The following is a 25,187-nucleotide window of genomic DNA, read 5'->3' as shown; positions in this document are numbered from 1 at the left end:
AATCGTTATGTACTTGCGGTCCTTCTTATTGTGGCGGTGCATATTTTTTTATGTCATGTTAGATTTCTGTGTCAAATAATAAACTAATACTATTTCTGGTGATCTTAAAGTGTTTTTTGACCCCAGAAACCTAGGTAAAGACACCAAAATAATCAATTTTGAGTGGATAGTTACATAGTTATGATCATCAATAGGTTTTGGCGGCCATATTGGCGGCCATCTTGAAAAAAACAACTTTCCGAAAGTCGGATTTTGGTAAACTTTTGATATGTTATTATCCTACCCTACCAGGATCAGTCAAAATACCTTTTGTAGCAATTTTTGAGGGGTCAAAGTGTATATTACTCGGACTATGGCAGAGTTAAACGACAGCTAGGTCTGCTACATCTGCTAAGTTTCCTAACAAACATATTGTTCACTTTATCGAAATATAAGTTATCAAACTTTGTGTAAAATATTTCATAAACGAACACTGTACGTTAGGAAGTAAAAAACACAAATGACGTAGATATATACTAAACTAAGGTTTCGTTGATGAATACTCGTCATTTAAAATTACTAAAATTTTAAAGCGTTACAAACGATCGAAGAATGTGGAATGTTTATGTTGTTTTCTTTAAACTTTTGTAACAACACGTGGATCAAATTATTTTAAGTATCACATTAAATGCGTTAGATCATATACGAGTTCATAAAACTGAGTAGTTATAATGATAGCCTTTTCACCCAAAGAGCACTGTTTCGAACGCAAAACAGACACAACCTTTCTTTAAATTACATTATTGTTATAATACTGAAGCTCTACACCTCAGATGTTTAATTCCATAATTGTAAGGCATTCACTGACACACATTACATATAACCCAATTTGCTAGTCAGTCGCTATAATTATGTCAAAAGATTGTTTTGCACTCTAAACGTTCACGTTCAAAAGATTATTTTGTACAAACGTACACAGTAAGTCTTTGTCAGTTATTTTACTTTCTATGGTGAAACTGTGATAAAAAGTTGGATTATTGCCAATATCATAATAGTGAACAAGTGTCTTTAAACTTTGTAAACTATACGCCTATGTACATGGTAGTATAAATTCGAAAGTAAAAGTAAAACGGAACTATTCAGATACTCAGAAATATTTTGTTGTTGATTTGAGTGTCGAAATATGCTGCTTTGAGAGACTTGTTTCACTTCTTATCATGGATAACCGGCAAAAACAGTTGTGCAACCTGCAAACCAAACTACATGACCAAAGAAAAGAGGTGGACGATGTTTCTAAGAGCTTAAAAGATGTCGCAAACAAATTTCAGAGAGATTTTAAAAGTAAGATTTAATTTAATTCAACTAGCACTCGTAATTCAGTAAATTTTAATAAACAATTTAAATAAACAATTTATACATACAAAAACTTGTTTATATTGCTCTTTTACAAGTAAATCATTACTTTTTGTCCTATAATGTACAGGACAGTATAAAATCTATTTTTGAATCACAAAGTTAGTTATAAAATCGAACTTCTGAGTTCCGAACCTTAAATCAACTTATCAACGATTGCTGGCATTTTTTACATTGAATATAATTATACATATTTTACGGAATGAAAGATATCCAGTATGAAGCATATTGCCAAGACATAGTTCAGGAGACATTACTGTGTTATTTCTTGTATTTTTATTTTTTATGATTATGCTTCATAGTTTGTTGTACACTTGTAGCTTGGGTATTAATGAATAATCATGTAGCCACGCAAGCCTTACGTTATATTTATTAAACCGACAAGAACACAACTAAGTATAATAACTATTTAGGTTTAATGTTAACCTCCATCATAGAACCAATGTGGTTCGTCCGGATAAAAGGTCGTTATTTGGACGTTCTATAAATATATGACTGCGTCTAAACCAACGCTCCATTTGTTGAAAAGCCTTTATCACTAAACATGATATATAATGACGGTCTACGTATGAGTCAGAATTAAATACCAATGATTTTGTATACATGCATTTATCTATCAGACACTAGCTTAATGTAGTCGGGAAAAAGTAAACAAAACTGCATGCTTGTGTTGATAAGATTAGTGCATATTAATAAATCTTGGTTGTTTACAACGCCGCTGTGTCGGAAACCAAGAACTTCAAAATATGTGTAGCTTCACAAACGTACATGTATTGAACGTGTCGGTTATTTATTTTAAAGTTTGCGTTCGTATTTCCAACATATGTATGTCTAGCAACAAAGTTGTTGCCATTATTTGTTAAATCGCGTATACATAGCCAGTAAATACAGGTATACAAGCTGCGCTGCATACCGGAGATAAAAACAGATTTAAACACTGCAATCTCCGAGCTTTTAATCTGATTTCTAAAGAAAAAACATTTATCATATCACTTTAGGATTTTTAACATTGGTTAATTTTGTCATTCATCATGAAAAAATGAACAAACCGGCGTTTCTTTGGATTGCATTAAAATCTACACATGAAACGTAAGGATTCATTCGTTCGGAGCTACTGTATGGATACCTACCAATCATTTGATTGAATGTTAAGTATGAATTAATCATGGGTAAGGTAGCTGCGCCGAAGAAAATAAAAGAACATTATGCACAAGTGACACAAAATATCACTACCGACATCGGCGTATACTGAAAATATATGTTTGTCAAAATGTAATAATAGTTTTTCATTATTAAGCGATACAATACAACTGTCGCGTTGGCCGTACTTCTATACCAACATTAAAAAAATAAGCTCATGTTGTTATAATCTCTCTCTTTTCAAGGTGCTCAATGTAACAAGTTGAAGCATTTAATATCAAACTTAAAATTACAAATAAAAAGGGTATCATTTGCCATCTAATTTCAATGTCACGTGGTACCTTTTTGCACCAATAGGGTGAATTATGTACACTAGTCTGTTTCACATGAAAACTGTATATGTATTCAAACGTGAATCCGCAGTACACGGTTACCTATATAGCATGGTAAATGTAAACATCTCTGAAATAACAAGGACAAAGAGCTTTGATAGATGGTTTGTTGCATAAGACAATAGTCTTGAAAAATGTAAGTTGAAATAACAGAACACAATCCATGGTCACATTTTCAGCTGCGTGGCTGTATGACGTCCGTTTTTGTGTGTTGTATAGAGGCATTCGCCTACTATTTGCGTCAAAAGACATGTCCTTATTGACATCGAATTTCGATCGATTAAGCTCAAAATGGTACAGAAATGGCAATCTTTCAAAGCTGCTCAAATCGTTCAGATTTGCTCATGTATTTAACTAGAGCTAGAACGTGACTCTTATATAACCCCTGTCAAACTTCTTTTGCGGGTGGTATTACTATGGTCAGTTTGGCATGTTGATATTGTATCATTATAAAATAAATACTTTATAGTGACTATTGTTTCCTCCCTTTTTGGTAGGTTTCGAAAGGTCAAGTTACAATAAACAAGCAATCGAATTATATGGTCTTATCAACTAACATGAGTGATTTAAATGTATTATAGTTATAAACTGCAATTACAACAGTTTGATAATTGATGTTACCTCAAAATATATTTACAGTTAACCTTGAGTACGGACCATGACCATTCATGTTAAACAATACATAAGTACGATATAATATATTCGCATATTGTATCACATTCACAGAAAGTCACATAGCAACAATTGTTGGGTCCACTACTGGTGTGGTTGGTGGAATGGGCGCTGTCGTGGGAACGGGTATTGCTGATTTCGCGAGCGACGCTTCCATGGGACTAATTATTTATGGTAAGTTAATATCGATTCATAAACAAGTGTACATAATTGTGACAAATGAAGATAAAAATACCACGTGATTCTTCTTCGTTCGATTGGTTTTAAAATGAGCGGTCAATTGTTGCTTTCGTTTTCGTTTTTTTTTTTAATTACCAACCAAGAAAAATACTAAAATACAAATATTAACCAGTTGGCTTAATCTGCTTTTATTATCAGTTGCAAGATAAAACACTCATGATTAGCTAAAGTGGTGACTTACTAATACATGCACGTTTTCTTTAGCCGATTCAATATGCGAATTTCACCTTTTGTACTTATTGTTCATCGAAATTTTATAGGAGCCGTAATTGGTGCATTAGGAGGCACAGTTTCCGTAGGCGCATCGATTGCTGAAAGCGTATACAGAACAAAAGCTTGCAAGGAAGCGGGGGAGCTATTGAACAAATTTCAACAAACTCGCAAAAACATCGTAGACAGCTGCAGTGTGATAATTGATAAACTTAAACAAGAAGGATTTGAAAATAGATGTCTTACAGTTATAACGCGTCAAATAGGTGGACAAGGAGGCATAAGCATCGCTGAGTTAATGCACACTAATGTTTCAGCAACTAAACAGGTTGGAGAGCCGGCAACAAAATGTGTATTGGAATTTGCTGGTACTGCAGGCAGAGTGGCTTCAGCTATGAATAAGATGACATGCGCGACCACAAAAGCAATCCACATGGCGGGCGGGTTTTTCGGGATATCAGTTATTGCAGTCGATATCCGGTCCCTCTATCGCTCAGTGCATGCCGTGTCATCAGATCAATTGCCTGAAACGGCTAAACAGATTTGTGACCTGGCAGAAAAACTGCTAGACACGTGCCCGAGTGACCGAGAAATTGATGAAATGATTGAGGATATTCTTCAAAGATTATAGATTACAAGCATAATTGTTTTATGTGAAGATGACCAAGGTATCACTCCACTTGTTTTTCAAAATATATGCACTGACTTTCCTGCAACAAATGAATATAAAAAAATAATTCTAGATAAAGAAAAAAGATATTTTTATCATTCTGTACAGAACTGTTTACGTTCATAAGATATTACCTTCATATTTAGGTAGATGATCATGGACCAGCGTCTGATGACGTACTTTTCACATGTTTGAGAAAATGTAACATTTTGCAGAACAAAAAGATAACGCACGAATTGGAAAGGGTTTTTTTACGAACCAAGTTGAAGTTTAGGTTATAATTGTTGATGATTATTCCTTACCAGCAATAGCTGCGAGCTTGTGAAATCTATATATGTATTATACGCTACTATTTGCAAGCCCTATGTTGTCCGTACACGTGTTTCACGGTTTGAATGGCATCAAAACAACAGGTCAGTGAGATTTTGAGACTTCTAATAAATCATACTTGCATCGATTGCTTTAATATATCTATATCCTCATACATTCATCAGCGAGTACGCGTACGCCGAAATTTAATAGCCGGACTGTTAGAGAGTGTGATAATGCAGTATAAACTGTGTTTTGATGATGGTATGAACAGCATGGCGGCGTGAAAGCTGAAGACCAGCAGTCTAGCTGCCTGACAGCATGCAGTCAGAGGCCAAGCAGTACAGAATTCTGGCAGCTCCAAGTTCACAGTATATCAGTCTGTAAACCCGAATTGCAAAAGCAATCAAATCGCTTAAAGTATTGCAATTGTGTGCGTTTGTCTGAACAGATGGCACTGTAGTACCAACGTTGGTGTAAACCCAACTGCGGTCGTCAAAACCAAAGATCGTTCGCCTCTTTGGACAACACCACAGTACTTTGAAGTTGGTCATACATAGTGGGGAAAAAAAGCGCGTATACATCCTCATTTCGTTAGTTTCATCATCATTATCATATCCTTCGTCATAATCATCGTTGTCATAGCTCGATAGCATCATCATCATTATCAAAATCAAGATCGCTGTTGTTTTTTTTATATATTATAACCATCGTCATATTATATATTCGCATTCATCATCACCACCGTCATAATAAATATAAGCATAATACGCAGCATTTTTCTCGTCACCAGATTATCAGTATTGCACTTTATCGGCCAATACCAATTCGCTTCGTTATGAAATAACATGAATACCTGCGTCTGCTTATTCTTGTATTGCTCTGTGATCCACACTCTTATAATTATGATGACGAACATATTGTGTGTGATATGTTGATAATAGTGATAGCATGATGATACTATGAAATCTTGATAACGAAGACATTTGAGATGATGGCGATGATGGTAACCTGTTGTCTTTGTTATTAATGATTATAATGAACACGGTGATAAAATTTATGCGTTTCTGTTGTTGCTGCTTATTAAGATGGTATGCGGCTTACGGTGATGGGGATAAGAATAAGGATAAAATAAGATGTTGAATAGGCATATGTTCCTATTTGCGATGTACCATATTATTTGTACGAATCATATGCTCTGCTAAGAAATAAAATAATGTATGGGTCTATCCTGTTTTGTTGTTTGAAAATTCCAGGTTATAGTCGACGGAAATATTAAGAACAAAATTAAAAATGCTACAGCCTGCTCATAATAAAATTCACGTTTGCTGTCCCCTGGACTGGTTAACTCAGAAATGTGTTTATATTTTACTTGATGGTAAGTATAAACATGTTGTTTATTTAACCAAAGGCGAATGTTCAGTTAAACTTATGAACAGACTCTGAACTAAACTGTCATTCTAGAGTAATCCACTGAATTAATTTAATGTGTGTTAAACATTGTTTATATTTCCGGGTGTAGTTGATGTGTAGCGATATGAGTTGCATAAATCAAAGCGGATATATTGCATTTGACTTTCAATATTGTTTCATCGCAATCTTAAACCAACATATAATTATGAACGAAGATTTTTAAATAAAACTAATTATCAATCTTAAAATGGTCTCATCAATCAAATGTTATTTACGTCAGTGAAATCGAAAAGAAGCGAGTTAATGTCGATAGTGACAGACGCATTTGTTTTCCAACCATAATTGTGTCTATGTGTAGAATGATATCCAAACATAAAAGATGTCTTGTGATATTATTTTCCATGAAAGAGACGGTCCCAGTTTAGCCAAATTTCAGCAGCCATAGCTAATTTTAGGGCAGTGAAGGACTTATTTCGACCATTTAATTGAACAATAATTATGTATAGGCTAAATACATTATATTAGTCCATCTAACTTATTTGTGACACGAAGCCATGCTTAAAGTATATAGAAAGTGTAATAGAGAAATATTAGTCCTACAGGTCTCAGGCCTAAGGGCCCATGGCCCTCTTATTATTTTACGAAAATGATTTAACAGTAGTTTTTATTTGAAAGTTGAGGACTAGGGCTGTAATGACATCTTGGCATTCAGGGGCCTTTTCACGTTTTGGTAAATTGACCACATAAGAAAAAAACATTATTTCAGATTTGCAAATTTTCGTCTTAGTTATGATATTTGTGAGGAAACAGTAATACTGAACATTTACCATGCTCTAAAATAGCCATTATATGCATCTTTTGATGATTTAAAAACATGAAAATTACAAAGGGGTTGCAATGCGAAACGATTTAATAATTTGGAGAGTTCTATTGCTGTCATTATATTTGTGACACTACGAGGATTGTTTATATACAGTATAAAATACATCACTCAATTTATGAGCACGGATTTTTTCATGTATTGCTAATTGTACATCAAAGTGTTTTTAATGTTTTTACAATTTAACAAATATGGGAAAACAAAGAATTCTTATATGTAAAGCATCTTGATGTAGATCTACACACAAAAAATATAGGCCTAATGAAATATATTGGGGGGGGGGGGGGGTTGTGCAATAATATGGAAAAGAAAACTTCCTTTAAAAAGAGGATTTATGTTCACGTCCAAGGTTTGTATGAAATGCAGTCGTTATTATGGATACACAAACAGTTAACGATTTCTGAAAATGCTCACAATAGTCACTAAAGTTTTGAATTCCTTTCACTGCCATGTGAATATTTAATCTACATACCATTGCAGTATAAGCTTCATCATTTTTTCTCTCATCTTGCCATAGAATACATTTTGCTTTTTTTTGGAAACACTGTTAATGTTTTAGGATGTTCTGTGATGTTCCGAAACAACTTACTCCATATGTTCAAAATAACATTAAATGTTTGAAAGGAGATGTACTGGCAGCTACTGACTCCTTTTTAATGGTATAAATAATATAATAGTTCTAGTAACTTTGTTTGGGGAAAAATGTGTTATACAATTCCTTTTCTGGCGAGTGATAATGAATTAAACAACCAAACGAACGGAGAATGCAAATCAAGCAATGACCATCTGCCTAAATCCACACACTATTAGAATACATGCATACAGTTTTTTCTGCCTATGTTATCAACCGCAAAAAGATGCAGACCAACTTTATTAACAGGCATACAGCTTAATTTACAATCAAGCCATCTGGTTATTAATAAATACGTTTTTTAATTGAATACAACTATTAAACTCTTGAAAACTGATGGAGTTACCACATGTTGTGTTTGAGAATCCGAAACGTTTGACCTGTACACAAAGACAACTTACACTTTCGTTTGCCATTCAACATAATTAATCTCACTCAAGCTTTGCTTTTAGTCATCAAGTAAACACGCAATTGATGCATAGCCAGCTGTGTATAACATTTACATAAACACGCGCGGTATCACATGTCACAACATATAAATACATTGTGAATTTAGTTCTGTAATAGTGATATTTTCAGATACAGTCGTAGCTTTAAGGATTGATTATTTATTAGTATTGAAATTTCGTTTATGCTAACAGACAAATATGTCTGACGTGGAAAAATTACGAAAATTACATCGAAATCTTAATAAGTTTAGAAAAGAGACAATGGAAGTTGCTGGCTGTTTGCAAGATGTCGCAAGGGAGTTTCACAAATCCTTTCAAGGTAAGCAAAACTAAAGCAGTAACTGAACCTTTTTATATTCGTACCTTTTATGAAATAAATTGTTGTATTATTTGACATTAGAACTGAGGACAAAGTTACTGATCGTTATCAGGGTGCAGGATCACGCGACTGTGTTGGGTTTTCCCATTAAAGGGGCCTTTTCACGTTTTGGAAAATTAACAAAATTTATAAAAGTTGTTTCAGATTCGCAAATTTTTGTATTATTTATATTTGTGAGGAAATAGTAAGACTGAATATTTACCATGCTCTAAAATATTTATTATATGAATCTTTTGACGATATGAAAACCTGAAAATTATAAAGCGTTGCAACGCGAAACGATTGAATAATTTGGAAATTTCTGTAGTTGTCGTTATACTTATGCCCCCCCCCACCCCTTCGAAGAAGAGGGGGTATATTGTTTTGCACATGTCGGTCGGTCCGTCGGTCCGTCCATCAATTGGTTTCCGGATGATAACTCAAGAACGCTAAGGCCTAGGATCATGAAACTTCATAGGTACATTGATCATGAATGGCGGATGTCCCCTATTGATTTTCAGGTCACTAGGTCAAAGGTCAAGGTCACAGTAACAAAAACGTATTCACACAATGGCTGCCACTACAGCTGAGTCACTAGGTTAAAGGTCACAGTGACTCGAACAGCAAAATGGTTTCCGGATGATAACTCAAGAATGCTCACGCCTAGGATCATGAAACTTCATAGGAACATTGATCATCACTGGCAGATATCCTCGATTGATTTTCAGGTCAAGGTCACAGTGACTCGAAATAGTAAAATGGTTTCCGGATAACTCAAGAATGCTTACGCCTAGGATCATGAAACTTCATAGGTACATTGATCATGACTGGCAGATGACCCCTATTGATTTTCAGGTCACTAGGTCAAAGGTCAAGGTCACAGTAACAAAAACGTATTCACACAATGGCTGCCACTATAACTGAGTCACTAGGTTAAAGGTCAAGGTCACAGTGACTCGAACAGCAAAATGGTTTCCGGATGATAACTCAAGAATGCTCACGCCTAGGATCATGAAACTTCATAGGAACATTGATCATGACTGGCAGATATCCTCTATTGATTTTCAGGTCAAGGTCACAGTGACTCGAAATAGTAAAATGGTTTCCGGATAACTCAAGAATGCTTACGCCTAGGGTCATGAAACTTCATAGGTACATTGATCATGACTGGCAGATGACCCCTATTGATTTTCAGGTCACTAGGTCAAAGGTCAAGGTCACAGTGACAAAAACGTATTCACACAATGGCTGCCACTACAACTGACAGCCCATATGGGGGCATGCATGTTTTACAAACAGCCCTTGTTTGTGAAACTACGAGGATTGCTTATACAAGTTAAAAATACATCCTATCATAGCATGAGTACGGAGAGTCGAGTGGTCTAGGCGGGAGACTTTTTGTCCCAGGACTCCAGGGGTCAGTGGTTCGAGGCCAGTTGAGGCTTAGTTTTTTTCTATTTTTAATTGTATTCTTTTTGGGTTTTTTACTGGAGATTTTTAGGTCACATTTTTAAATTGATCAATATAAAGCATTTAATGGCAAGCTTCAATACATGCCAAAATCTGTGAAAAGGCCCCTTTAAACGTTCTTGGAAGTAACACACCGGTAAGTGCTGCTTTTTTCCAAATAGCTTTTTAAAACAAGTTTTCTTAAGAACTTCAACTAGTGCATAAGGCAGATTGTTATGCTGATTGTGGCAATGTGAAATACATCAGAATTACTTTATTTAATGAGCCTGTGTTCTTGTTCAAAATTAAATGTATACTGCACGACTATGCGTCACGCAAGGTGAAATTTTGTCACCGATTTCAGACGTATTCAAGGATTAATTCTTATACCTTAAGATATCGGCATAAACTGCAAGAAAAACTGTCTTATGCAATAAAGATTTTTGCAAATGTGTTTCAATAACTTCAGATATTTGCAAAAATAAAATTCTTAACGGTGTGTTTACATTCTGTCTAGCCCGTATTTAACCCCATGAAAACCCCGTTGATTCTGCATCCTAGTTATGACTATGGTGCTCCTCAGTCATATGACTTTCTATGAACAGTAATAAAACAGAATGTGTGCATTGTCAACACAAGAATTCTTATGAAATACAAAATTTAACAGTTTCATTTAGAAAGAAAATAGTATTATATATAATATTTACATTTTATATGAACATCGTTACCTACATGCATTTGAATATGCTATGTATGATAAATATTTAATTATTTTGATATTTATGCTGTGTATGCTAGGTTTAAAAGTTGTATTACTTATGAAATGATGAATAAACATAAAACTCTGAAGAACAACATGCTTTTTAACCTGTCATTTAGCGAAATATTGTGCGTACACCTTTTGATAATATTTAATTTCTATAAGCCGTTAAGTTTTTTTTAGCTCACCTGAGCGCACGGGGCTCATGGGGACCTTTTATGATCGCCTTTTGTCCTTCGTGCGTCGTGGGTCGTCAAAATTTGCCTTTTAAACATACTAGAGGGCAGTAGAGGCCTCATTTATTGTTCGATCTTCATGAACTTTGGTTAGAAGATTTGTTGCAATGATGTATTGGTCGAATTAGGAATTGGTTCTGGTTGATTGAAAAACATAGCCACCAAGGGGCGAAACATTTTCTGTATATGTTTCTAGTTAAACCTTGTTAACTGTCTAGAAGTAACATCTGTTGTCCAATCTTAATGAAACTTCATTAGAAAATGTGTTGTTATGGCATAGCCGCCAAGGGTCGGGGCAGTTCTCCTTATATGGCTATAGTAAAATCTTGTTAACACTCTAAAAGTCACATCTTAAGTCCAATCTTCATGAAATTTGGTCAGAACATATGCTCTTATAATATTTTGAATGAGTTCGAAAACGATTCCGGTCTGTTGAAGAAAGGTCGCAGTGTAGAGGGGCATTTTTCCTTTTATGGCTATCGTAAGACCTTCCTTACTCTATAGAAATCACATTTATGGTCCAATCTTTATGAAATTTTATCAGAACTTTTGTTATAATAATAAAAGCTCGGCTGAGTTCGAAACTGGTTCGTAGAAAAACATTGGCGCCAGGGGACGGAGCGTTTGTCCTCATATGGCTATAATAAACCCCTGTTTAAACTCTGAAAGTCACATTTATAGTCCAGTCTTCGTGAAACTTGGTCTGAACACTTGTACGCATGATATCTTTAATTACTAGTATTTCGAAAATAGTTTGGGTCTTTTGGGTCTTTTGAAAAACATGGCCGCCAGAGGCCGGGGCAATTTTCATTACATGGATTAAGTAAATCTTCATGAAACTTGGTGCGAGCATTTATTCTTATGATACCTTGGTTAAGTTCCCGTCCGTTGAAAACATAGCCGTAAAGGGGCTGAGCGTTTTTCTTTTTATAGCTATCGTAAAACCTTGCTAGCTCTCTAGAAGTCAAATTTATGGTCAAATCTGTATGAAAATTGGTCAGAAGTTTTGTTCTAATGATAGTTATGATGAAAATGCAAAAATGGTTATGGTTCTTTTAAAAATATTGCCGCTATGGGTGGGCATTTTACCTTCTATGGCTTTAGTAAAATCTTGTTAACTCTCTAGTTGATATTTTTGCCAAGTTTGAAAAAATATTTCATAAACATTTCAAAAGTTGCTGAGAGCAATTCAGTTCTATGAAGTCTCGGGTAATCGATCATGGACCTCTGGCCCTCGTTTTTAGCTCGGCTGTTATCGGACAAAACCCTAGGTATTATCATAGCCAGCTCGTCCTCCACCGTCCGGTGTCTGCCGTCCGCGTCCTGCTAAAACCTTGACATTTGTCTCTAAAATCAATGTGCTTCCACATACAACTTTGAAACTTCATATGTAGATGCACCTTGATGAGTTCTACACGCCATACCTATTTTGGGTCACTAGGTCAAAGGTCAAGGTCACTGTGACCTCTAAAAAAAACTTCTGACAATCTTTCATTTATTAAAAACTGCACCCGCAGCCGAGCGTTGGCACCCGTTATGCGGTGCTCTTGTTTTATTTGTCACAGATGCAAAGAAAGCGACCATAGCAGGCTCGACGGCCGGCATCGTCGGGGGAACACTGGGTGCTGTAGGATTCGGACTTTCCTTTTTCACATTTGGGGCGTCGCTAATATTAACAGCGGTTGGTAAGTTGTTAATTGGTAACAAAAACACAATTCAAGTAGATTCGAATTGTATAACTTTGGCAAGATGGGTATTACAAAGAATAAACGTATAATGTAGAAGATAGAAATTTGAGAATTTTCGATCAATGTACATTAATCAATAAACTTACTTTAGTGATTTAGAGCTAAAAGATGATTTTTTAACTTTTTTATTTTGTGTAAAAAATAACAAAACCCCCAAAACTGTTTGGAAATCATTTGAATTACTACATGGAATATGCGGCAAGATGGGTATTACAAAGAATACACGTATAATGTAGAAGATAGAAGAAAGAATTTGAGTATTTTCGATGAAAGTACTTTAATCAATCAACTTACTTTAGTGATTTAGAGCTAAAAGATGATTTGTTAACTTTTTTATTTTGTGTAAAAAATGGCAAAACCCCTAAAACTGTTTGGAAATCATTTGAATGACTACATGGAAAATGCAAAATAACTCTATAAACATTAACAGAAGAGAAATTAATGAAACATATTCTAGCCCTAGTCGTGCATGTGAGGCAAGTGATCAATCGTCAATACAATACTGAACAAAACATGCGATACAACATCAATAAAACTTATTAATGTTGGTGACAACGCTTGAAAAAGTTCAATGCAAAGAAGTGGAGGTTCAAACTAACATTATCTTTATTATTGCCATGTCGTTTCTTTTTAAGGTACTGGGATTGCTGCTGCCGGTGGAATAACAGCTGGTGGCGCTGCTATAGGCGAAGGAGTCCGGAGAAAGAGAACTGTAGAAAAGGCACAGGCGCTGATTGAAAGATACGAAAAGACGCGAAATGATGTCCTACAAGAATTACTTGAACTTGCAGAACATCTTGGGCAAAAGGACTTAAATCATCGATTTCCACTTTGCTGTCGATTTATTGCTCAGATCGTCGGAGGGTCAGCCAAAATAGCTTGGTCTGTTGCCTGGAAATTAATCTCCAACATTGTCACGGGTGTACGACTTGGTCAAGCCGCAGCTGAGCTAGCGCTAGAAGGCACTGCTACTGTGGGAAGACTGACCGTAGTTTCTGTGAAGGCAGCAACTTCAACTGCTGCCAGGGGTCTACATATAGCAGGCGGGGTCGTGGGAATCGCTCTAATTCCTCTTGACATTGGCTTCCTTGTGCACTCCGCGCATGCCGTGGCAACGGATAAAATGCCGGACACTTCGAAGGAAATTTCTGCTAAAGCTGACAAACTGCTTGAAATGTGTCCCAGTAAAAGCAGTATTGACGAAATGATTGAAGACACCATTCGACGAATGGAAATGTCTCTGAAATATGACTGAGTCCGAACGATTACAGGCATTAATGACGCACACAAAGCAAAAAATAGTTGAACCTTTCAATCTAGATTACATAAGTTGAAAATCAGTTAAAATGTGAAAGTATATGTGTGTGGCGCAGTCATTGTATGATTGAGCTTCCCTGAGAAATAACACACTGGCTAGTGAAACTTTTGAAAAGAATAAGTCTATGCATGTTTTCAGTTGTTCATGCAGTAAACGTTTTAAAAATCAAGCCAAACGAAGCATAACTCAATACAAGACGCTGCACATGTATTCACGTTGCACCAAAGAGGTGCCATCTTCGTTTTATGGGAAACCGATGACAGTGAAACGAACATGGGACAAGTGTTTTGTATTCAATCATCAACGTAAAATTCAACTATATTCGTCAACTTTGCAATTTTAACATACTTTATGACGTATTGAAGGACGTAATGGTTGCATTATAGTATAACATATGTTTACAATTACTTTTGTACAAAATATAGCATAACATTGATACCAATTTCATATATATCTGAAACAGCATGTACAAAAATATAACAGCTTGTTCTCTTTCGATTATAAATTTTTAACATATATGTTTTATTATATTGTTTTGAGTTAACGCAGCCAATGTAGTAAAAAAACTTATAATTTTTTCTTAAATACAATTGTTTCTATCTTCTGTTTGTTCTACAATTTAAAAAAATCTTCCTTAGAAACTACATGGATCGATGGATTCCCATTGATTTAGTCTTCCTCACTCCTTCCTCACAAAGGATTTCAGTCTAAGTTCGGGTCTCAATTGTGGTAGCAAAAACGAAAACGCTCATTCGCTTATCGTTTTGTCCTTATATTCGCGCCAGGAAACGTGTTCTCACTTCCGGAGCGGAGTGTCTGTGAAAAAGATTTGGAACATTTCTGTTTTTATTTGTATGTAAAATAAACATAATAATTTCTCAAGAGCCTATACACGGGTGGAATTCTTTTTGATTGATATTTACCGACGCCTTGTCCGTTCTCCTTTAGCGTGTAAGCCAGTTCTAAACTGCGTTGGTCAAAGATCTCTATGTAACCGTCAATTAACCCGTGTGTAATATACAAAATTAATCTTGTAGGTAACATCTAAAAGGTAAGTGACACCGCAATCTCGCATTGTGTGACACTACGAGGATTGATTATATAAAGTGTAAAATACATCATTCATTGTATGAGCGAGCACGGATAACCGAGTGGTCTAAGCGTTTGACTTTTACTCCAGGGGTCAGTGGCTCGAGCACAGTTGAGGGTTACTTTTTTTCTTTATTAAATTTAATTCATGTTTTTTACTGGAGCTTTTATGATACAATGTTAATATTTATCAATATAAAGCATTTAATGGCAAACGTCAATATCCGCCAAAATCTGTAAAAAGGTTCCTGTAACAGATAATGAATTATTGTTTGTGTCTTCGATTATTCGATTTTCCTCGCCATTTGTCGATTTAAAATTATTCTAACCAAATTATGAGTTAAGCATCTTTGGTTCCAATGCAAGTTCCGACCTATATTGTTATGTCAGTATCATTTAGAAGCATTCTACACACAAATGTTCTTCTGTTATCTTCTTACATGTTGTTAATTGCTAAAATTGTTTTCACAAGCCTTTTTATGTCCCCCACCACAATAGTGAGAGACATATTGTTTTTGCCCTGTCTGTTGGTTTGTTTGTTGGTTTGTTGGTTTGCGTCAAACTCTAACATTTGCCAATACCTTTGCAATATTGAAGATAGCAACTTCATATTTGGAATGCGTGTGAATCTCATGGAGCTGCACATTTTGAGTGGTGAAATGTCAAGGTCATCCTTCAAGGTCAAAGGTCAAATATATGGGTCAACATCGCTCATTTAATATACACTTTTGCAATATTGAAGATAGCAACTTGATATTTGCAATGCACGTGTATCTCATGGAGCTGCAAATTTTGAGTGGTGAAAGGTCAATGTCATCCTTCAAGGTAAAGGTAAAATATATGAGGGGACAGTGTTTCACAAACACATCTTGTTTCAAAGAAGTAACTTTCTGCATAAAGTTATCTGGACATTCATAAAAGTCTGTATGATCTTTATGAAAATATATTTTTAAAAATAACACTAATAAGCGAAGAACAGTTTAGATTTAAATATGTTCTTATATAAGTAGTGGGCTATGACTTTGTTCATTCCTAAAAATGTTTTTTATTCAGAAGATAAATGCGACAAATAAATAAAGTAGAGGTTTGACATAAACTAAAATCCCAAAGCAAGCTGGAAACTTTCTTTAAGACCAAGTTGTAGTTATTAACGCTTACTTCTGTTGGTGTCCTTTACTATATAGATGGTTTCCCACTGATTGTGTTTCACCAATGTAGAGCCGGTGCGTTGATATTTGGAATAACTTCTGCTGTCTTCAAGACGTCTCCCAGAGTTGTATCGGTATCATTGGTATCCAACTTTAATTGATTTAGAACAAAGTTGTGTTATACACATGTACTAATTATTGCAGCATCTTCTTATGGTTGTAATACAAGGGTAAAATTGACTGTAAAATGCACCAGGCAGATAGTATGTCCCAGGTTTTATGAATGCCTCAGAACGAGAATGTTTTGGAACGTGATGCAGTATGTTGTAAAGGCCTGGTTCTTTTTTGGACGTTGGCAAGTCATCTTGCATCAACGAATTGTCATCATGTACATGCGCAAAGGAAAACCTACTACCTCTCAAACGCTCAATACACATAAGATGCTTTCCTTATAGTAGAGTTCAAGTACCCATGTTAACGGGATCAATTTCAAACTGATGCATACGGTAAATGAAGTACATAAGAAAAATTGAAACGATTTTTATACAGGCATCACATAGTTTAGAAACACAGACAGCGACGAACGGAGAACACATTCACGGTGAAATTTCATAGATGTAGTCTAAAAAAGATGATTACCGTTATGCTCAAGTCACTTTGCGACGTGTTTCTGTAAACGTTACAATCCGCACCACAGCATAATAAATAATGCTCTGCATTCCCGACTCCATGAATAACAGATTCGAGCTTTCAATCGAAAAACGATGTTTAACAAATGTATCACTAGCAATCTCGAAGACAATGTGGTAGTTGTTCAAAATGCACCAACGTATATCGAATACTGAAAGTACGTATAATCAATTTAATGCACTTAATTTGTTTACCGGCAACTTGTTTCTTGTACAATTAATTGTTTGGCAACAAGATTAAGTAGCATATAGCATTGAAATCATCATGGCGTCGATTTTCAGGCGTTGTCTCAACAGTGTTTCGACCTGTCAAATTAGGCATTGTTTTTTTTATTTTCCTGAATCGCATGTGGTCACATCAAAAACTTAAAAAATAATAAAAAATAAAGTTGCGTGTTAACATTCATTATAATGAGTAATTGTTATTTTATTTAATGATTTATGGAATTCAACTGTCAACAAAATATATAAGCAGTGCATGTAACTAGATATCGATTTAAAGCCTATAATTTGCTGTGGTTTTGGTTATTGTAGAACTATACATTTTGTTTTTACAATATTTTTTTTAGAATTTGGTATTCGTGGACAGTCGCTGAAGAAAATAGTCGTTGTGTAGTGAGTCCATGCACATACATAATCCATCTTACCGACATAATGAAATAGTACATTGCAAGTAAAATAATCCAGAGAATGTTGTACTTGGTGTTTGTCAGCTGAACTTTCTTTCAATTGATAAACCGAAAGAAAAATATCGAGCATTCCGTTATTGCCGATCTGACTGCATAGTGTATTGCTGGTTGAGTAAAAAAACGTCTTAGGACGCAACTTTGTGATAGAACAACACATGAACTTTTTTTATATTTTTAACTCATCCCATTGCAAATGTGTACATAACGAGTCAATCTTACGTTTCTTTAATATAAAATAAGACGTTGACTTCGAGCGCCTATAAGGACCAGTGGTAGCGCTTATGCTTTTGCCAGTGAAAATCTGAAGTTCGAGAGGTATACACCGAATTCGAAGTTTGCTCCTCGGGTTTTAGGAATTTATGATTATTCAAAATGTTATAGTGTTGTTAGTGAATACGTATTTTGACATTTAAAACAAATATGTGTGTGTCTCTAAACGTAGATTCTACATACGAGGTATTGCAGTATTGCACAACAAATAACGGTAGACAACCGATATTGAATAAAATATCAACAAATGCATTTTTATTGCGATAACTCCCCTTTCATTAATCAGAAATACATGTGCAGAGAGTCTAGAGACTTATTTTAATGATGTCCCAGTTTTCTAATTTTGGTATTGACTCCGACTGTGACGGTTGGTGTCGTTTGAACGTGGCAATGTTCCAAATCATGCGCACTACATTGTATTTGTCCGCTTATCGATCTTGATCATACTTCAAAACAAACGACGGTGGTATTTCAAGCATTACAAAAGGAAGAATAGAACTATAAAAAATCATTTGAAAAAAATGATTTGTCAGCATTTATTGATTAACTTATTTTTCAAATAGACGGTATAGGCGTAATTGTGTTTGCTATTTATTTCATTGAAGTAAATAATATATTTTAAAGGTATCATGTCAAGTTTGTTAGTTAATTTTATGCAACAGCATTCGATTATATTAATATGTTGGTTTCGATCGCGAGCATAAAATGTTGACATTGAATCGTCTATTCTCGATCTAATACGTTATCTTTAATACTAACGTACGCATTCAACCAATATGATGATCAGACATTGCGCGGGTCACTGCAGAGATGGGTGACCCCGTTGTTGCCCCTTTAATGAAAAACAATTATTAGTCAAATGCTGATTTTTTTTAAACATTGCTACGCAAACTGAAACTGCGTGCGTCAGACATTCTTACCGACAATTGAAACAAATATTTCTTCTTTCATTCTTTCAGATGGACGATTTTGCATTGTCAGTGTTACATTTCTTAAGTTTGCCCTGTGCATGTTCTCGTTTTTTTCGAACGATCTGATATAATGTAAACAGTAGATAAAACTTAACGTCAAGTGCGATAACATAAGATACAAAAGACACTTTGCCCACTTGAACATTGTCCCTGTGCTAAATCGATTTCGGGGAATAGATTATAGTCTTTTTTATATATGAGTGTGTTAGTGAGTGCTTTCGGTATATGTTTGTTGGAGGGGAGGGGGGGGGGGGGGGGGGGGGGGGCAAGTACTAAAGGTGATTCAATTTAAATGTCATCATAATAAGATGCCTCTTTAATGAAGTCACTATCGTGAATGGTCTGAGTGAAAGGTGTCAACCCTACTGGAAACTCTTTCATCTTTGATCATCCAAGTTCAATTTTGTTTATTATTATGAGATTTTGACAGTTTGAATTTATGGGCCAGTCTTATACCAACGTAAGTAAATATCATTAAAAAAACACGGCCTTATAGATTTTTGCATCATTCCAATAAAATGAAGTGCAAGTTAACAAACATGCTACACTCTTCAAAAACGTTACAATCTTAACGTGTTTATTGCAATTTTCATTGAACTTAAACATCTATAAATAACAACAAAACACGGCTATGTCGATACAGATAAAAACATTATTAATGTTATAAACGACATTGTTAAAGGGGTATATCGTTTAAACACTTGCAGTTGACTATAAGATCATTTGTGTCTTGTTCTGAGAAAACTGGGCATAATGCATGTGCGTAAAGTGTCGTCCCAGATTAGCCTGTGCAGTCCGCACAGGCTAATCAGGGACGACACTTTCCGCTTTTATGATATTTTTCGTTTAAAGGAAGTCCCTTCTTACCGAAATTCTTGTTTAGGCGGAAAGTGTCTTCCCTGATTAGCCTGTGCGGACTGCACAGGCTAAACTGGGACGACACTTTACGCACATGAATTATGCCCAGTTTTCTCATTTTTTTAATAAGGAGTTCACAATCAATCCTTACAGAGTGGTTAATAAAAGATGACGCATGCTGTATAAGAGTGGTAATTGCAATAATTTCTAAACAAAGTTGGCATAACATTTATACATAATAGGTTGTCGAGGCTGTATAACAGTAGATAATAATGGCTAGCCAAAGGTTAGGTGTTGTAACTGATAGTAAGCCAAGCTTGTATACTAGTGATAAATAAAAGCATGGGTAAATAATAGTTTGCCATGGTTGAATAACTGTGGTATTTAGTAGCAAGTCATGATTGTATAACTGTGGTATTTGATAGCAAGCCATGGTTGTATAACTGTGGTAATTAATAGCAAGTCATGGTTGAATAACTGTGGTATTTAATAGCAAGTCATGGTTGAATAACTGTGGTATTTGATAGCAAGTCATGATTGAATAAATGTGGAATGTAATAACAAGTCATGATTGTATAACTGTGGTATTTGCAAGTCATGAATGTATAACTGCGGTATTTAATAGCAAGTCATGATTGTATAACTGTGGTATTTAATAGCAAGTCATGGTTGTATAACTGTGGTATTTGAATGCAAGTCATGGTTGTATAACTGTGGTAATTAATAGCAAGTCATGGTTGTATAGCTGTGGTATTTGATAGCAAGTCATGGTTGTATAACTGTGGTATTTAATAGCAAGTCATGGTTGTATAACTGTGGTATTTATTAGCACGTCGTGGTTGAATAACTGTGGTATGTAATAGCAGGTCAAGGTTGTATAACTGTGGAATTTTATAGCAAGTCATAGTTGTATACCAGTGGTTAAAAATAGCTATGCCAGTGGTTAAAAATAACAGCTAACTAATGTTGTTAAATAGTGGTAACTGATAGGTTAACAATGGTGTTTGACACTTGCGAAGAATATCTGTACAAGTTTGCTTATTATTGGGTTATAATAGGTAGCAAATGTTATGAAACTGTAGTCAGTAATTGATAACAGTGGTATATCAGTGCTATCCCAGTCGGTCAATTATAGTTATCCTTGGTTTTCTTATAGTGATAAATTATATTTACCGGTAGCTATAATTGTATAACGGTTGTAAATTATAGCTATCCAATGTTTTATATCAGATCTATATTGTACCTATCCAAGGTTATATATTACCTTTAAATTAAATATAGCATACGTTGTAAAACAGTGGAAAATAATATATTGTCAATGTTGTTTAAGTGTAGATAATATATAATAGCTAGATAGGGTTGTATCAAAGAGGTAAATAATTGTTAGCCAATGTTGTATAACAGTGGTATCTAATTACTATAACAGTGGTAAACAATAGCTGGCCAAGTTTTCATAACAGTAGAACATAATAGATACACAAGCTTGTATAACAGTGGAAATTAATAGCTTACCAACGTTGTATAAATTTGGTAAATAATAACAGTAAAAGATTTATTACAGTGGTAAATAATAGCTAGTCAAGGTTGAATAATCCAGTCCACATATTGCAGACGGTAGGGAAAAAAAATTGACGAAAATAAAAGCGCGGATATCTGTGAATCTATGTAATTATCCGTCGAATTGAAAACATCCTATGTAATCATGTTTTTATGTAATAAGGACAATTAAGTGTTTCTATTGCTTGCAATGTTTAATACACCTTGTAAAATAGCAACGCTCAGAAACAGTTCGTCAGACAATTTGCTTTAAATGTGATAAATGTTATAGTAGCCATTAGCCCCTTTAACATGTGTGCTATAACAGTTGTTTTGAAATTTCATTCTTTGTGTCTATTTGGAATTTCGTGACAAAACGTATCACATTTAAACCTTGAGCAGGTTTCAGTTTCATGTCATTTGGCAAGTGGCCAATTTGGAAACCAATAGTACGCTGTCCTCTGACGAATACGTTAGAAATAAGGTATAGAGTGGTTTCCCGCAAACATTAATCAGTAAATGCGTAAAATGCAGTTATTTGTAAATGCGAATTTTTCTGACACAATTATTGAAGAAGTTGGAATTAGCGACGAGTATTTGGGTACATTACGAATAAAGTTGTTTTTATTGTATGGCTGTTATGAATACTCATTTGTATTAATAAGAACATTGCTATTCTTACACAAATTGTGACCTATAGGCCCGTATTCACCAACCAGTTCTTAGACTTAAGTCTAAGAATAAAGAATATTCTTTAAATTGGATATTCAAGAGCTGCTTACGGTAATTTCTGAGTCACACTTGGCATTAATCACCACTATCTACATCATTCTTCAAGAAGAATGCTTTGTTTATGGTAAAATCACCAGTGGTAGACTGTAAAGACTCAAACACTGAGCATAATTTTCTTGTTCTAAGTCTATTCTGTATTCTTATGTCTAAGAATCGGTTGGTGAATACAAGCCCGAAGTGAATTGTCGAGATTTTTTCTGAGCTATTCAGCTGAGTGTACTCTTCACTTGAAAAGAATCAAAGCGCTGAAGGCACAGTAGGTGTTCGCTGTTGTAAAATGTCGTCCTTGATTAGCTTGTGCGCATTGTACAGGCTAATCAGTATGCACAGGCTAATCTTATTTGACATTCATTAAGACCCGTTTTCCCTAAAAGCAGCCAATATGTACAGATTTCAATGATAAACACTAGACTGGCCAATCTCGTCTTACAAGCTGTTAAACACTATTAGTCAAATAAACCCTCTGCAGTGTACCAGTGGTGAACTATAATTATCTTTCCTAGCAGACGCTCTATATAGCATTTGTCGTCTAATGCAACAGGCAGAGGTTGTCTTTCCATACCGTACCTAAGGCTTCTAAGCACATACTGATTTGCAAAATATGGTCTGTAACATAAGTGTGAGCTAACGCTCATACTAAAAATTGATTACGTCTCGTACGCAATTCAATATTTACCAATTTTAAAGAGCATTTGAATCTTGCGCATGCTTAATAGGCAATTTTTGTCCTCTTTATTATGCCTTCAAATATCCCACACGCAATCACAGCAGTCGAAGTTAAATTGAATTACCGAACGGATCAAAAGACCTTTTTGTACATTAAACTACAATTTAACTTATATTTATGTGGGTCGTCTTAAACAGTTGGTAAAACGCTGGAATTAAAATCCGATGATCGCGGGTTCATTGTCCGATAAGGCAACATAAATTAAGTGGGGATTGGACATAAAATCCGTTCTACGGCCATTGTCCCAATATCGCATACACAAGTTGGGCAGCTGTCAAGGAAGGGCGATAGAATGTGCACTAATATCTGGTAAACCAGCTAACCCAGGTCAGTTCGTTCACTGACCATCCTGATATGACTGAAATAGTGTTGAAACGGCGGCAACTCAGACTAAACAAACAACGCGCTTTTTTACTAAAAATAACGTTTATATCATCGACGTCTTTCTGTAAGATCGTTTGATATTACCATTGAAAGGATTTAAAATAAACATCGTAGATGAAACAAAGCTAAACCAGACTCTCAATTACTAATTTTGTGTACACGTGTTTACATTTATTACAATTGCCTATTAGTTTATGTGTGTACGAGCGATTTCAAGAAATATTTGTTTTTGTGGTATTTTTGCTTAAATTGTTGTTTAAATTAATTTCTTTACATATGCAATTATAAAATTTAAAATGTATAAAAATGACAACTCGTTAACACAAATAAAGTCATTAAACCGTTAAGAACGCAAATGTGCAGTGTGAAGTCCTTGATTTCATTTGCAATCAAATGTTTGCCCAACGGTCGAAATAATAGGACTTTCAGATTAACAATATGAACATACGGGGAAACATGCCATTGTTGATTTAATCATTCGTTTTCTTCGCGTTACAGGAATAATTCCCTGCAATACTCTGAATCCCAAACATGACTGAAGGGATCCCGGCTAACATCAAAGTGCTATAGGCTACCTGGGAAACCAACGCTTGAAAACCCAATCAATCAAATGAGATTTATTAAAAGATTACAAGAATAAACTAACTGCGCGTTTCCGTTACATCAATCCCCGAAGCTATTTTATGATTTAACGTCATGTCCTGATTCAGTAATGACATCTATTTTCAAGCCAATAATATTACAAAGCTACGCCACTTTGACTTACTTGATTGTTTTGTATCCTTGTGATATGATTGGAAGAATTTGACGACAATTGTTTCACGTTTACAATCTAGTCTTGAGAACTTTTACAGATATTTATATTTGGACATTAACAATCGTTTATATCACATATTTCATTCTTTTTTGGTCATTAACCAAAATTTATACATAACCAGTATTCCGTACTTTTATTTCATTCAATTGATTACGCACTTCATGACGTAATTCATGTGACGTAATTTTAATGACGAAACTACCTACATGTAAAATCTCTGGTTTTTAGGACAACGGACGTGAAAGTTTTTTATTTAACAGTTAGATATTTTTTAAACATTGAGCGATTTTAAAACGTATTTCGGATTTTGTGTTTGTCATCAGAGACGTGTTATCTACGTCTCTGTTGTCATGCATAATTAAAAGCATCGATAAAAATAAAAGTAATCGCTTCAACATTCGATTTCGTAAATCGTGTTTATGGCAATATGGGGACAGTGTTTAGCAATCGATGCAATCGTGTGATTTAAAATCAAAAAGATAAACGGATAGAATAACAGAAAAAGGAATTACAAATCTGTGTTATTTTGTTATTATAAAAACGGATTAAGGTTGTCATCGAGTTATATGTGTCTCTTTCTATCAATTTTGCTGTTTCAGTGTTTGATGAATCTTGTAAAAGCAGATATAGGCCTAGAGGCATCAATTTAGTGTACAGATGAGTTTCAGTCTAAATCGATATTTGTAATAATTATCCAAATCTTGTGCTACGTGTAATTATAATTATGTTCGATTCTTTCATTGAGTTGGAGCTTAATTTTATTGATCACCTTTGGCTAAGACTGAATGTGGACGCTATTTTGTTCAGAAGCTCTAGTCGCGCGATTGCATTCTTTTCTGATATGAAAAATCGGCCCGGCGGGCTGATATAATTTATATTGGCCCGCTAGATACGAATAACGGCCCGCTCGAGACGTCATTTTGTTACTATTTATAGTAACGATATGTGAT

At 34.9% G+C, this 25,187-nt stretch overlaps 2 protein-coding genes across 3 annotated transcripts in view; both read left to right on the top strand.

The window, feature by feature from the left end:
* Positions 1–6,252, top strand: part of LOC127865788 (uncharacterized) — a 230,492-nt gene extending 224,240 nt beyond the window's left edge. The window contains exons 2-4 of the mRNA XM_052405750.1: positions 1,132–1,320; positions 3,651–3,770; positions 4,097–6,252. Coding sequence (XP_052261710.1) covers positions 1,197–1,320; positions 3,651–3,770; positions 4,097–4,677 — 825 coding nt within the window. The 5' untranslated portion in view covers positions 1,132–1,196 and the 3' untranslated portion in view covers positions 4,678–6,252. The remainder of the gene's footprint in view (positions 1–1,131; positions 1,321–3,650; positions 3,771–4,096) is intronic.
* A 2,062-nt stretch (positions 6,253–8,314) lies between these two features.
* On the top strand, positions 8,315–14,911 carry LOC127865784 (uncharacterized). 2 transcript variants are annotated; one of them, XM_052405744.1, is made up of 3 exons: positions 8,320–8,717; positions 12,767–12,886; positions 13,585–14,911. In XM_052405744.1, exons 1-3 carry the CDS (start codon positions 8,597–8,599, stop codon positions 14,202–14,204), a joined length of 861 nt encoding a protein of 286 aa, XP_052261704.1. In that variant the 5' UTR covers positions 8,320–8,596; the 3' UTR covers positions 14,205–14,911. The 2 variants fall into 2 exon arrangements, with proteins under 2 accessions (XP_052261705.1, XP_052261704.1); XM_052405745.1 differs by lacking the exon at positions 12,767–12,886 and having other exon boundaries at positions 8,315–8,717.
* Positions 14,912–25,187: the final 10,276 nt, after the last annotated feature.

The sequence above is a fragment of the Dreissena polymorpha genome, chromosome 2 (genome assembly GCF_020536995.1).
Source record: "Dreissena polymorpha isolate Duluth1 chromosome 2, UMN_Dpol_1.0, whole genome shotgun sequence".
In the NCBI taxonomy this organism is placed as follows: domain Eukaryota; kingdom Metazoa; phylum Mollusca; class Bivalvia; order Myida; family Dreissenidae; genus Dreissena; species Dreissena polymorpha.
This window is presented reverse-complemented; position numbering and strand designations above follow the sequence as displayed.